The 14,752-nt window shown below is 51.7% G+C and overlaps 2 protein-coding genes across 2 annotated transcripts in view; both read left to right on the top strand.

The window, feature by feature from the left end:
• Dis3 (exosome complex exonuclease RRP44-like protein Dis3) overlaps window positions 1–14,752 on the top strand; it is a 309,095-nt gene that overhangs the window by 1,114 nt on the left and 293,229 nt on the right. The window lies entirely within an intron of this gene.
• LOC143430534 (uncharacterized) lies at window positions 2,383–5,896 on the top strand. Its single transcript, XM_076906854.1, has 3 exons — window positions 2,383–2,681; window positions 2,812–4,842; window positions 4,883–5,896. Exons 1-2 carry the CDS (start codon window positions 2,561–2,563, stop codon window positions 4,209–4,211), a joined length of 1,521 nt encoding a protein of 506 aa, XP_076762969.1. The 5' UTR covers window positions 2,383–2,560; the 3' UTR covers window positions 4,212–4,842; window positions 4,883–5,896.

Here is a 14,752-nt window from a genome sequence, read left to right as displayed (position 1 = left end):
TCTTTGTCTCGTAAATTCACTGACAAATCCCCACGTGTGTGTCCGCAAGCCGTAATACCTCAGCGGTTTCCATATCTGCCAGCCGCGGAAGAATACGTTAGGTACATGCTTAAGTAAGTACGGTTTTTGTTTACACACGGCGGTCTTCGTGGCTCCCTTCGCCGACACGGCGAACAATAGTTTTAATACCCGTGATCGAGAGTGACGCGATCGAGATTCAAGGAGAGCTTCATCGCTAAATTTCTAGCCAAATCATTCTTTTTCTACACGATCGATTATCATTCGTATATAACCCTGTTGTTCAGACACGTTGAGATCGCTTTCTACCCCAGAGTGGCGCGTTCCACCATTTTGAAAAATTTCCTTGTTCAGAGATAAATATGAGAAAGTTGCTGGTAAACCAATACTTTGCGACTGTTCTCGATGCGAAACCAATAGAGGCGATACAGGATCGACGAGGCGAGGGTTAATTGACGGCACCGTGCCCCTTTGACGTTACGGAGCGGCTACGAAAGGTGGTGTTAAATGAAGAACGGCGATCGTTCGTGTTCCGTTTCATTTACGAGAAATCACAAAACCGCTATCGTCCGGATGATCTCGACAGCGGTCACGTGGCAGGATCATTAATGGAGCAGGCACAGAATCCTCCCCCTCTCGAGCGCAAAAATGCCAGCCGACGTTCGTGAATCCCGCTCTAGGCGATGTGGGGTGCGCTGCGCGCACAATCGCGCTGGTCCCTCGCAGCAGCAGCAGCAGCAGCAGCACGCACGTGCGTCCGTGTGCTGTGCGCGCGCGTTTGTGTGGGTACCAGCACGCGTGGGCGATGCTGTGGCACGCGACACGACCGTTACGTTCGAAACTGGCGCTGAGGCGGGGAGGCGCGAAAGGGACGAGGGGTGAAATTCAGAAAGGGGAACCGGCCGGATTGCTGCGCGCGTACCCGCGATGCGAGCGTATGTATACGTTGCTCGTCGGTGCGCCACGTGAAAAGGCGGCTGACGTGTAAAAAAAAAAAAAACGAAGAAGAAGAGAGGAGAATGAAAAAAATAAAACGACGCAGCAGCCAATGCGACACTCGAGAGCGTACACTCTTACCTACACGTACGCGCGTACAGAAAGAGGCGCGCATTCGGGGAGAGCAACTTATCGTAGGAAGGAAGGTAGAACGGGACGGGAAGATTCAGGTAGCTCGAACGGAAATTCGAATAGAAAAATGTGAAACCGGCCGAGGGACAGGGGAGGGTGCAAACCCCTCTATACGTACACATGTACGCACGCACGAACCTCGTGTACGAATAGGAAAGAGACAGAGAAATAGAGAGAGAGAGAGAGAGAAACACGTTCGCGTTGAATCGGTGGTGCATGTGCACCGACGATAACGCAGAGGTGACGGGTCGTTGGGGCCAGGTCTCGACGCGATGAGGGGTGGTAACTCCTGGCGGAGGGGAGGGTGAGCGCTCGCGGAGGGGCCGCAGCATCTGCTCCGTACAACAACGCGACGTAACAGAGCGCGAACGCATAGGTGAAAGAAGAGGAGACGGGGACACGGTGTACGCGGTGTGGCCCCCCCTCAAAGGTGGAAAGAGAGACGGAAGGGAAGGGAAAAAAAGGGGGAGAGAGAAAGAGAGAGAGAGAGAGAGAGAGAAGAGAGGAAAAAAAGGGCGAAGGAAAAGGTAAAGGGAGGGAGGGAGGGAGAGAGAAGGTAAAGGCTGGAGAGGAGCGCGGCAGGATAATCGCGTCGCATTCACGAACATCCTGCACCTCCTGTCGTTGCATAGAAAAGAGAGGGGGGTACGCGAGCCGGCGGAACAGATGCCCGAGTTCCGATTGGACGTTGGCCCGCGACCGGGCGTCCCCTATTGGCGGGCAGCGCGGGGCCCGCGGGCCTGCATTGGTCGGGCAGCACGTGCGGGCCACCTGCACCTGGTCGGTGGGGTGATGCGTTATAAAAGGCCCTGGCGCACCCCTCTGCCAGTCAGAGACCGGCTTGCAGCCGAACCGTTTTCAGAATCGAGAGATCCTTAGTTCCTTTTCGAGCGAGTACACATTTCGAGTTTTACCCGCCAGCCGTTCGTTCCTTTCTTCCTTTTTCCCCTCTTTCTTTTCTTTCTACCTCTCTTCTTCTTCCTCGTTTCCGTACCGTCGCACCATCACCGAGAAACACGTTTAACCCCGTGTGCCGGCCGAGAACAGTCAGTTCAGTTCACTACCGACGAGCGTACCGCGAGGATCGATTTGTCGTTCGAGAAGATCGCCCGTCGAGTGCTCGCAAACGAGAAAGTGGATTTCACCGAAGAACGGTTGAACCCGAAAAGAGGACTGTTTTTCTTCTTTTCCATTTCTACGCAATCGCTACTACGCGTGTGACGCAGTGCACAGTGTTCGCGACACTCTCTCGCTCTGGATTACTTTGACAGTTTATACGTGGTGTGATCAGTGCGAGTAAATTTCGGAACGATTGGATTAACACCGCTGTGTTGCGGCTTCGCGGTGTCAAGTACCTGCGAACTGCCGACAGATATCTTCGCGCGGTGAAGAAACCAGCAGGAAATCTGCCAACATGCTGGTCGAAGAGATGCCGAGGAGCTTCGTCAAGAAGAACAACAGTTACAGTCACTGTCCGCTCAAGAAGCGACCGGTGCACGTCTTGCCCACCGAGGAAACTCCGGAAGTGATTAAAGGTGAGTCTCGATCACTTTAATTTCGTTTCATCGAACCGTGCTCCAACCCACCCCTATTCTCCACCCCTTTCCACTTGCCGAGAAACACGAAACTTTCGTCTAAAACCAAGTTTCCCCTTCTCTTCTTCAGAGGAGATCATAGACGTCGTGATGGACGACATCCCCGAGCCTGAGAATCTCAGCACGAAACCGGAGGACCTGAGCAGAACGGCTGAACGGCAGCAACAGCAACAAGAGCCGGAACAGCACGTCTCCAGGTCTCCGTCACCGGTTGTAAAAGTCGCTCAGTCGCCTCCGTTGCCAACGAGCCCGACTTCTCCCGCGACGATGCACCACCCGCACGTCCACCCGGTCCATCACATCCACCATCATCATCATTACCCGACGAAGGCGATCACGCCGCCGGCAGGCATCGCGCCTATTCATCCCGTGGCGAAGAAGGCGCGAGTGGAAGTGATTCAGCACGACAATTCGTCGTCGACGGCCGCGGTGACGGCCACATCGGCGCCTCTGCACTTCATGGCCAGCAAGGCGCCCCTCGAACCGTTGAATCTGAACACGCCGGTCGAGCCGCTGGCGCATTACGCGACCCCGGCCTGGGCTCGAACGGCACCGCTCTATCCGCCGCACTATCTGCCCTATCCAGCCGCTTATCACCGTTATCATCACGCGGGAGCCGAGTTGTATCCGTCCTATCCGATGCCAGCGTATCCTCACTCCTCCCCGGAGCACCATCCGTCGGTATCCCCGCCGCCACACGCCGCCCTGACCTGTCCAACGATCCAGCGGCCCATCGCGAGGAGTTACGCGCACTGGGCCAGCCCCGATCACTGCGGCCTGTCACCCACCAGTTCCTTGGGCTCAGGATCGCTGAGGTCGCCTCCGCCAGTCACACCAGAGGACCTCTCCTCGCCTGGAAGCGACAGCGGAAGATCGTCCGCTGGTAGCACGTCGGCTGGCTCGACGATCGTCAACCCGAAGATCGAGAAGGCTGGAGTCACCACTGGCTCGACCGCCTCTCTCTCCTCGTCCTCGTCCTCGTCGTCGTCCTCGTCGTCGTCGACGTCGCCCAGGTATCAATGCCCGGACTGCGGCAAATCGTACTCCACCTACTCGGGCCTGTCGAAGCACCAGCAGTTCCATTGCGCGGCGGCCGAGGGGCAGGCGAAGAAATCGTTCTCGTGCAAGTACTGCGAGAAGGTGTACGTCAGCCTGGGCGCGCTCAAGATGCACATCAGGACGCATACGTTGCCGTGCAAGTGTCACCTCTGCGGGAAAGCGTTCTCGAGGCCCTGGCTGCTCCAGGGGCACATCAGGACGCACACCGGCGAGAAACCCTTCAGCTGTCAGCACTGCAACCGCGCGTTCGCCGACAGGAGCAATCTGAGGGCGCATCTCCAGACGCACAGTGACGTGAAGAAGTACTCGTGCACCTCGTGCAGCAAGACCTTCAGCAGGATGTCGCTGTTGACGAAGCATCAAGAGGGTGGCTGCCCTGGCGTAGCCGTCCCGATGGGCTACGGTTGCTGAAGACTTCGAAGGGATCGTAGTCTCGCGAACGAACAAAAAAAAAAAAAAACAGAAAATACATAGAAAAGAACAAAAAAAAGCAAAAAAAAAGAAAGAAAAATACGGTGTGTGATCGTCCCAACGTGGAATCCTCGGGTTCCATCGACAGGTTCCTTTACCGATAGTACTGTCATGTTAAACGGTTCGATTGATGAAGTGCCTTACGCGTTGATCGGAGTACAAACGACTAATAATTTGATAAGAGACAGACAGGACGACCAGATGATACGTCGCGGGTCCAGTTTCTTCGTGAATTCGTAACTTGACTGAGACTAGAGACGGAGGACACATCGAGTACCTGGCTTTCGATCGAAATTCATGCCCGCGTTAACGGTGGTTTGAATTTTGAGCGAGATCATCGATACGACGCGCCACGTCGAGGAACTGGACCCACGACTGTAGGACGCGTTCTACTCGTAGGGTCGCGGTCGAAATTTCGTTTTGTTTTTTTTTCTCTTCCTATTTTATTTCCTCTTCTTCAAGATGGTTGTGCATTTCTTATTTTTTCTTCTCGAGTCTCTTCGTCGTCCCGTTGTAAATAGTTCGATTTATGTGCGTGTAACAATCGGCGAGTATGAGCGCGTCTACGACTGTACTTAGAGAGAAAGAGATAGATAGAGAGAGAGAGAGAGAAAGCGAGAGAGAGAGAGGGCGACGTTTAGCGTGTCCTTCGAGAAACGCAACGAAGTTTCTCGAAGAGCAGGAAACTGACGAAAAGACGAGTCGATGCAAACCGCTTGACGCGGTCCCGTGAAGCTGCCGTGCCATTTTCGTTTTTTCTTTTCCTTTTTTTGCCCCCCTATTTTTCAATGAAAAAAGAAACGCGTGATTCGTTTCGAGTAATCGCGCGCAGAGTACCGTGCACCAAAGTGCCATTCTTTCTTTTTCTATGCCCCCCCCCTGCCCCCCAGAGATCGTGTGCCACGTGCAAAGGCGTCGATTGTAAATAATTTGAACGATCAGAGCTGTTGAGACGCGCGCGAAACCAAGTATTATAATTCGCCATATAACGTTCAGTGGAATGAGACAGGAGGAAAAGTATTTAAATGATTGTCCGGTGCCTGAGTGTTCTTCTGGTTTTCTTTTCTCTTTCGTCCTCTCGATTACAATTCGGGATCGATCTTAGAGAGAACGAAGAGCGAACAACGATGGAAACAGAGTGAGAGAAAGAGAGAGAGCTTAATATTTTATATTTCATTTGCCCCTTTTCGTTTTTTGTACTTTTTTTTTCATTGCGTTTTTTTAAATGTAAATCTCACTGTAAGTTACTCGAAGAAACTAGTCATTGTATAATATATATTATATATATATATATCTATATAATTATGCGAGGAAAAAGAACGAGAGGCTCGCTGCGAGGTGAATTTACTCCGACTGGTCTTTTGGTGTTTCCTCGTAGAGAAGTCACTCGAAAAAGATTATATAATTGAACACAATCGAGCCGTCGTCCGATGGTTTTTTTTTTTTTTATTTTAAATATTATCCGTATAAAAGACGGGAGAGAAAAAAAAGAATTGTGGCGTACGGCTCAGGGCGAGTACCACTCTTTCTAGTTTTTGTAAAGAAAAAGTAAACTACTATTTGAGATACAGATATCACCTATATATAGAGATATTTTATACGAAATAAATTACTTGGATTTTAAACCTTACACGTGTCTGTCTTTACCAAACCTTTCAGCCCCCTCGACTACTTCCTAACGCGTTACACGTAAATCCTAAAATATCGTGTCTCTGCGCATTCTCGCAAATCTACTTCCAACTTTCAAATATCATAACTCCTCTGTTCGCGCGTTCCAATAATCGTACACTGAATCACTTGGTCTCGTAAAATAAATCGCGACAATTAAACGAAACTGCCAAACGCGAATGTGTCAAACAAAGACAAACATTCTTCCGAATTAAGAATGGACCCTTTCACGCGTGTTGTTCGCAAGAGAAACCGCACGGTTGTCGAGGAAGAAAAAGAGAACGCGCAAGCCGGTATCGAGCCGCCATTGACGCGCAATTAATAAGAACCCTTTCGAGGCTCCGATAAGGAATCAATTGCTCCGAAATGTGTGCGCGTGTGTGCGCGTACACACGTCCCGGATCGTTCGATCGCAGAAGGCAGCAGCGAGATGCAATCTCTCTCGGGACACCTCGAATATCGCAACGAGCTCGTTATCGGGCGGTTGCTCGCGGAACAACGCATAACTTTCGTCGACGTGCATAATAACGCGCTTTGTCTTTCGACAAACAACGTCGACGCTGGCCGTGGTTTATCTTTTCGATCCGTACGATCGAGGGCCAGGATCGCGGTCGGTTCCCTCGCGCGTCGATGGGCCCTCGGGGGTCCCCGTGGCTCTGATAAAAGTAATTGTTGCCGGCCAGCCCCTGGGTTCGAGACGAATCGATTCGATTCGTAGCTGGATCCGACGGGCAGGGCGCAGTTTAAACATTCCGCTACTAGCCGGTGGGCCGGGCCACGGCGAACAGTTCAGAGTAATTACACTGCGCCGGGCGACAGATTTGCCGCGTTAACGATAGATAAATCTGTCCAGTTAGCGTGGCGAACGGTTTTTCTGACGTTCACCCGTGCCTGCCCGCGAGACGTGATAGTTTCGAGTGTTCTTGTTTCGTACAGTGGCTACGAAAAGTAATGCGCCAAGCGTGTACCAATATCTCTCGATCGAGTGTCTGCTTTTTGTTGGATATCAAATTCTTGTAATCGTACGAAAGTATCGTCAAGTGGTGACGAGTTTCGCATGCACTGAGATCTAATTTATTGGCGTGTAAATACTAAGATAAATACGCGTATGCGATAGTGTGACATTACTTTTCGCAGCCACTGTATACGTGTACGTTTTTTTAGTGGAAATGTCAGGCTTGGACCAGATTACAGGGGCCACATGGTTCCGGCATGGAAAAGTGAGAGACGTTTGCCCGTACGTGTCCATTTGCCACACTTTCACACGCGAGAACGTTTCCACGAGTGTGGCACGAGCCTGTATCAGCCTCTTCTTCCATCGCGTTCGCGCGTCCATTCATACGCGTTAGCAGAGCGTACAAAGGTCTTTTAGCGGAGCAAACAACATATGGCGAGCAAACGCGTGTTCGAAACGCGTTCAATTCATTGACCAGCAACGGGCTACCTGCGCCGGCGTATTAAATCCCACGCGCTTTTGCCACGTACCAGCAATTGAATCGCTGCCGCCTGCCTCCGATCGAGCTTTTTGTTCGCGAGCCCTGCCCATATGGGTGTCCTAAATCATAGAGTGATTTTCTGATTCCCCCCTAGCCACACTGTGTCGCGTCCTCAAATATTTGGATACGACTTCTCGTTAAACGACCGTTTCGATTCCCTGTTATTCAATTTGTCATTACCTCTATCGTGCTTTCTATTTGCTACACTTTTTTCTCAGTCGAGAAATTAGTAAAATCCCTGTCGATCGTTTTATTCGATACTCCGTGTATACTACACGGACACTTTCTATTTTGTTCAATTTTTCTGTTACTTTAGTACATATTATTTTATCTTGGAGTATCCAAGTTTCTTCCTAATTCCACGATTTTTTAAAGTCAAATGATCGTTTGGACAGAGTTCACGAGGCGCCAAAGTCTGCGGTGAAAGTCAAAGGTGGGCGGAAACGACTCGTACCGGGCTTGTTTCGTGGTCACGCGAGAATTTCGATAGGCGGTGGCCAAATTTGGCCGATTGTCAATTTCGCGGATTGTCCGATCCGGCGTTTATCGAGGAACCACACAGAGTGGATCTCTTTTCTAATATATTTCTTTGGTCACCGCATACCAAACGGATACTTCCAAGTAGGTGTTAATTACAAAAGTCTGTCTACTTTGATAGATGAATTATTCACAGTTTTATGACCGCTGTTCCAATAAAAAATTTTAAGCGCGTCGAAGACTTCGAGGAATCCGTAACAGGACAGCTCAGGGCATTGGTTACGAGCGAAATCGCATCTCTAATGCCCGACGAAAAAAGAAACAGAAACTGCGAATTGGAAAAGTTAAAGTCGTCGAGATCGGTGGCGATTCCTCCGCAGAAATCTGGTCGCGGCGAACGTCCGCCGGATGACGGGGGCCCGATTCGATAGGAAATTTCTCGTTCAGCCGGACAGGTGGTCGTTACTTTCAAGTACGGCCCTTCGCGAGCACACGCGTGCGTATATAGTACGCTGCCGTGTGCAAGAAAGTGTGGAAGCAAAAGCTACCTTGGCCCCTGGGCTTTTATGGCGACTGGTCCGATCGAACAGGTGCGCCGTTGCTCTCTGCGTGTGTGTATACTCCCGGGTAAGAGGTTCCATTATTCCAGGCCGGTGTATATAGCCGGGGAATATGGCGTGCAAAGAGTCCCCGGTCGAAGAAAAGCGAGCGCGCGGCCGGTGTAACGCGAGGCTGCCCGCCGACGACAAAAGGTCGTAACGTCGCAGGATCGAGCGAGAGAACGAGAGAGATTTTCGTGGCACAAAGGGAACGGGGTCGTTCCTGACCGAGCTTCCACCAAGAAAACTCCCTGCCGCCTCCCCGTGCTGTGATTGCCAGCTGCAGGTCAACGACTTGGCTTTTCAGACTATTTTCGGCTGCTCCGCGCACTTTCTCTGGCACTGTGTCGATTATATTCCAATGGTATGACAGAGCGAAGGAAGACCTTCGCGTTCTACGAAGAGGACTCTCCGCGGCTTCGATAGGTCAGTTCGCGGTGTCTCGTTCGATGGAACAGCGATCGCGACTCTAACGTTATCGAATCGACCATCTTAAAGCGATCCGACAGGATTCTACATTGTAATTGCCACGCTTAACACCGCCTTATCGCGAGCTACGAGCTTGAATGACGCTCGCGACACAAAGACAGAGCAAAAAAGCCATAGGCCACATCGACCCAGAGCACAAAACTGGTCCCCCGGCGACTGGCACACCTGACCATCGAGGATCCAAGGCTCTTTCATCGCTTCCCGGAAGACTCCCGTCTTCTTGCAACCCTTTACTCCGGTGGTGCTACGTGTCCCATTGTGTCGACGTCCACGGTATCCTCGATCTTTCATCCGAAACCAGCTGCGCACCGACTATTTAGTATCTGCTCCTCCTCGAGCGAGGCCACGCGATCATTCGCGATAAGACGACGATCGCGGTTCACCGAATTACCCGGTTTTGCGTCGAGGTGACGACTATCGATGGTATCTCAAGCATGTTCAAGTAGATTCAGACGCCACGTTTTAAAATTTCTAGACCAGCGCTTGTACGATCGAAGTGCCTCGCGATGACGTACAATCGTACGAATATCGCCCAATTTGCGTTAGAGTCGACGCAACTTGGTCTCGTCCGTAGCGACGATCCAGTTTGGGATCAACACGCCCGTCGATCGTCGATTTGTGAAACTGACGAGTCATCGAGTGCTCGAGTCGACGGGTGGGAGAAGACACGCGATCGAGCTTTGGATCACGGTGTGACGGGGATCGAAAGGAACAGCCCAATATATCGAGAGAATGGCTCATTAGGCCGTGGACGATCTTCGAGCGGCACGGACAAAACAATCTCGACCGCGAGAGCTACGAGCAACCTGTTACCCGGACCCTTCGTCCACTTCTTAAAGTGGCGTGCACAACAGATGGTCCGCGGTCGGGCAGCGCAGATTCCACCTGCCGCAGACCTTCGACCAGATTCGCTAGATTCTTTCGTCGCCGACTCTCGAGCCGAGCGCGGCTGAGCGTCTTTCGAGCACGCTCGCGGGAGTGTAGAGCGAAGAAAGTAGTTTCGTTGCTCGATGATGAAACTTCCGGGGTCTAGTTTTCGTCTAACACCTTTTAGTAGGTATTTTTTTGAGTAACACGAAGAATTTTGTACGAGAAAACTAGAATCGACACGTGTATATTACTTTCTTTACGGATTGCCAAGTATCCATCACCCGAAGACGAGTTCTCTCAAGTTCCAAACAAGGGGAAGTAATTAATTCGAACTCTGATTGATTTGCGGAAATTGTTAGCCTCTTCGAGAACGAGCTCGGCTGACTAACGCAGGCGGTTTGTTAGTCACTGTTTTTTTCTAACGACAGGTAACCAGCTCACCCTTTCGAGGCCTGTCCTTTTCGTATCAGTAACGGTTGTCCTATCTCCTCGAACGCGTCAGATGGCTACCGTTCAGATGTTTCGGAAGCTTTTGACCCGTCCGCCAGGCTAATTTTGTATTTCACTTGTAACGTATAATTTCGTGTCGGTGTCCTTTTTTGCCTTCGCACTTTTTTCGTATCGCTTCTAGTATCACCGAAGATATTTCAACGAACGGCGTTAAACAAAAGGAGAGGGGTCCGGTGGATTCGTTAACAAAACCGTGATTCACACGCAACGGTGGTTCGCGATTCAGAGGACCACCCAAGCCACGAGCTTGGACGTCGCCACACCTTGGATAATGACGCGCGGCGAATTACTCGAATTCACCGACTCCATTTGATGACTGGTTAGCATAATAACGACTGGGAACCATTGGACCCTCGCGCGCTATCGTGCGCATTTTTTTTTTCTGACACAACCTCGCAATAATACAATGATTTTCATTCTCTCAGAAAGGTGCACGTACACATCTACGTTCATCGTCGAAGGGACGAACTAAAAAGAGAATAAACATTTCTCTATTTTCGTCCACTTTCGTTTAAGAACCGGTGACGAACCTATCTCCCAACCACGAAGCTACTTTCCAGTAGCGGCCTGCCCATTTACCTCGTTATTGTCCTCTCTGTTAGAAGCGCATAAAGAACAGGAATCCATGGATCGGTTATCACCGAACACGGAAGAGTAGCAATTAAACCGGGCACTCTGGCCGCGGGCAACCTGGAGAGTGTTTCTTTCACACCCTTCGTCCCTGACACGAGTATTTCGGGCAGCACATGGCTCCGTACAAGTGTTACGCTCCACGCCATCCATTTCCCGTGCATTCCACGCATTCTGAGTCCCCATGACATCCGCCTCGTGTTTGCCCCGCGGTACAGAAATTCCATGGAAACGAGCAAACACGCTACACAGAGCTAGAGAGAGAGAAAGAGAGAGTCGTAGGAATTTATATCGTGAGGACCGATAGTCCACCTTGGCGGGTGGAAAAGAATCGATGGGTATACGAAATTAATTAACCGTGCGGCCTTTCTTTCGACCGATTTAGACGTAGACCAACCGTAACAAGCGTCTAACGATCTTACCATTCGATAGACATCGATTAAAGAGTGTCACAATGCCGTGGAACATCGTGCCACGACATCAGCCGCGTGTAGGTGTCACGGGCATTAATTTCTCGCGCCACGGGCTCTCGAACTTTCTTCCTGTTCCTCGACTACGCTCGAACGATTAACCTTTGATTTATCCGCCCCCTTGGGTTTCTTGTTCAATCTTCTCCATCGACTGCTCGCGCAAGACCAAGGCAACGTTCGATAATAGATAATTCCACGGACGAACGGGTTAAATTTTATTAACCCGAAGACCCGCGCCAAGATCACACTTCCCGTAACCGTTTCTTTCGCCGCGCGCCAGCGCCAAGACCAACAGGGTGTACAATTTCAATGCAAGCCCTCTTACGATCGAACCGTAACACCTTACGAAATTACGTAACAGCCAGACGCGATCGATATCGATCTTAATTGTCGAGGACGTCGGTACGATCGTGTCGACCAGGCGACGGTTCGTCTGCTAACGAGCCGTCGTCATCCCTCCCGTGCAACGCATAGTTCGAGCCGTGGCATAGTTGGCATACTGTCAGGCCGGTGGTCCGCGCCACTGCTCGCTCTCGCCGGCACTCTCTATGGGAGACCATCGTCCGTGGACGGTCCATGCAGTCGGTAATTAAAGCCAGTCACGGTGATTGTCCGTGGCTGATCTTGTCATCGATCGAATCGCGCTGGACGCTCGATCTATCGTCTCGATCCGCTCGAACCGCCGTCCCGTTCCACCCCGCGTTGGTTCGCGCAACCTCTTCACCTTCGAGCCGCAGCATCCTAACCCGGCAATTAAGATAATGCCTTGGTAATCTCGTACGATATCTCGTCCGATCGGAGCCCTCCTGGGCTTCCGTTGTCCCGACGGTGCACGGCTTCTTGTTTGACCTTCGATGCAATGCCGCTGCGAGAAGGATTTTGCACCTGCGATGCGAACCGGGGGCCAGCTGTGTTCGCGCGCGGAGTTATGCCCTCGATGGTGAATTAAATTTAAACGAGAGTATCCACCTTCCGGCCAGATGGAAGGGGGAGAGGAGAAAGCGAGGGTGTGTCATTATTTATACGTTTCTTCTGCGCGTAATTATATCGCGTTCATCCTTTCTTTCCGTCGAACTTTTCCGAACGTACACACGCCCGAGCCGAGGGATACGTCTTCCATCGTCTCTTCATACTCCCACCCATCAGTCAAGGCGGAACTTGGGATCTGCCCCGTGTCCAGACAGATCAAGAAACGCCCCGTCTTTTCGGGCCATTGTGATGTGATTAATTATCGCCGCTCGCGAAGAACGCCGTGGCGAACGTGAGAAGAATCGAGGTAATGAGAATTCTCAGGGTCACAATCATCGATCAACGCGTGCCTGCTAATTGCCGATCGAGCAACGATCCACCGTTCGTGCGACCGCCGCTGAACGGAACCCAGCCCTCATAATTTATCGCGAGCCTACACCTTCGCTTATACCCCAGCCGATTTTTCCGCGGCGGTGATCGCGTTCAACCGCCGGCTTGACACGAGTTTCGCGCCGTTTGTCGGCCGGCCGCCACGGGATCTATCGATCGTATCGATACGATACGATCGATAAATCTGCGCGGGCAACGATTGAAAAGTTCCGCGGCAGCGGACAACGGCTGGCCGCGCCGCCACCCCTGCGTGTCGTAACCGCGCGCGGAATAGTCGCGCGGGTTAACACCTGTTACCGCGACGGTTCGCGTGACGCGAATGCGGACCATCGCGATAACCGGAGACAACGCGGCGAATTTTTGCGCGGTGCCAACGTGCAGTCGGCCCGCGCTCGATAGATCGTTGCTCGATCGATTCCAGTGATTTACTCGATGGCTGGGACGTTCACCGGCCCGTGAAACGGTAATCGATCGACGATCGGAACGCCGGATGAGATTTTTTTACGGGCAGACCCGTTCCTGTTCGACGAAACGGGGATATTTCCTTTAATTAGCTCGGCGGTAGCGAAACGTTTTCTTCTCTATCTCTCTCTATCTATCTCTCTCTTTCTCGAAAATGAGCCGTACAGGAGCAATTTCGACGGACGAATTCATCGGGAGGCGTCGTAAAGAGCGGAATGCGTGGTAAAAAGCGGGAATTTTTGCGGGCAGCCTGATGCACGTGGTCTCCGGTGCTTGTCGGTCTCCAACGAGCGACGTTCACCGTTCCCCTCTCCGGGATATTCGCGGCGCGGTTACCGTAGGACGAAAGGACGGCACACGATTGGTTCGTACCACCACTGGTCCTGCTGTGTGGACGCGGCAACGTGCGTGTGTCGTTCGCGCGCGCGCGCGGAGACGCCCAACTGGGTTAACACCGACAATTACCGAGCTTGTGCGTCCGCCCATACGCGCGAATTCCACTTAATTCCGTTAGACTCACTTGGATTCCCCTGCGCGCCATGTTCTCAGCGCTGGTTTCCACGATTTTTCGCGATCCCCTCGACGATTCGAACGCGTGCGGATACAACGTTCCGCGGGGTCGATCGATTTGTCTTTACCAAGAGTTGGCTCGAAATAATGAATAGCGTTCAGCGTTCGTACAATGTTGTCCGAATCGGTGAATTCGTGATTCATTCTGTACGCGGCGTTGAGAAAATGAAAGCCGCAACAATCGCGGGATAATTTATTGCAGGGGGTGGCCAGGTTTTTACCAGCCGCCCGTCCCGATCCGTCGATTGACTCAGCCATTAAAACATTACGCAAGAATCGAACGTTTCAGTCTGAAATGCCATTAATACCCACATATCCGTGGTATTTAAATCAAACCTGACGGTTCTTCCGCCCTGAACTACCCTCCCTAGCCTCAGCCGCTTTCGAACGGCGGTCGCTCGATACTCCACCCACCATTTATTCCACCCACGATTTCGCAATTACTTGTCACCCTCGATTCGATACCTCCAACAAAGCCAGCCACGTTTCCGGCCGATAAATCACCGATAACCACCGCGACTCTCGGGAAAATTGATAGACGACCATCGACCAGAAGGTTCCCGTATCCGATTAATCGCGAGCTAATTTCAGAGTTCGAACTTCTGGCACGTGACGAATCGAGAGGCTGATATCCGGCGAACGATCGCGCGGCAGATACGACGCGGAACAGGGAGGGGGAAAAAAAAAAGATACCGGCTCGCTCTAAAATTGCAACAATCGCCACGATTGTATGGACGTAGAAAACGGTTCTCGGTCGTGACAATCGAACCCACGAGTGAGGATTTTTCCAGAAGCTGGACAACGACGCGGCGTGTCACGGCGGGGTCGTGATCATTGATTTATGGGATCCCCAGCGTCATTGTACCGGGGTGTACGTCCCA

Source organism: Xylocopa sonorina, chromosome 1 (genome assembly GCF_050948175.1).
Source record: "Xylocopa sonorina isolate GNS202 chromosome 1, iyXylSono1_principal, whole genome shotgun sequence".
Classification (NCBI taxonomy): Eukaryota; Metazoa; Arthropoda; class Insecta; order Hymenoptera; family Apidae; genus Xylocopa; species Xylocopa sonorina.
The sequence above is the reverse complement of the archived record's forward strand: the minus strand, read 5'-3'. Positions and strand labels throughout refer to the sequence as shown.

Excerpts from the sequence above, each read along its gene's own strand:
- LOC143430534 (XM_076906854.1), top strand. The coding sequence starts at position 2,561 with ATGCTGGTCGAAGAGATGCCGAGGAGCTTCGTCAAGAAGAACAACAGT. Across the intron at positions 2,682-2,811 it reads AACTCCGGAAGTGATTAAAG|AGGAGATCATAGACGTCGTG; the intron begins GTGAGTCTCGAT and ends TCTCTTCTTCAG.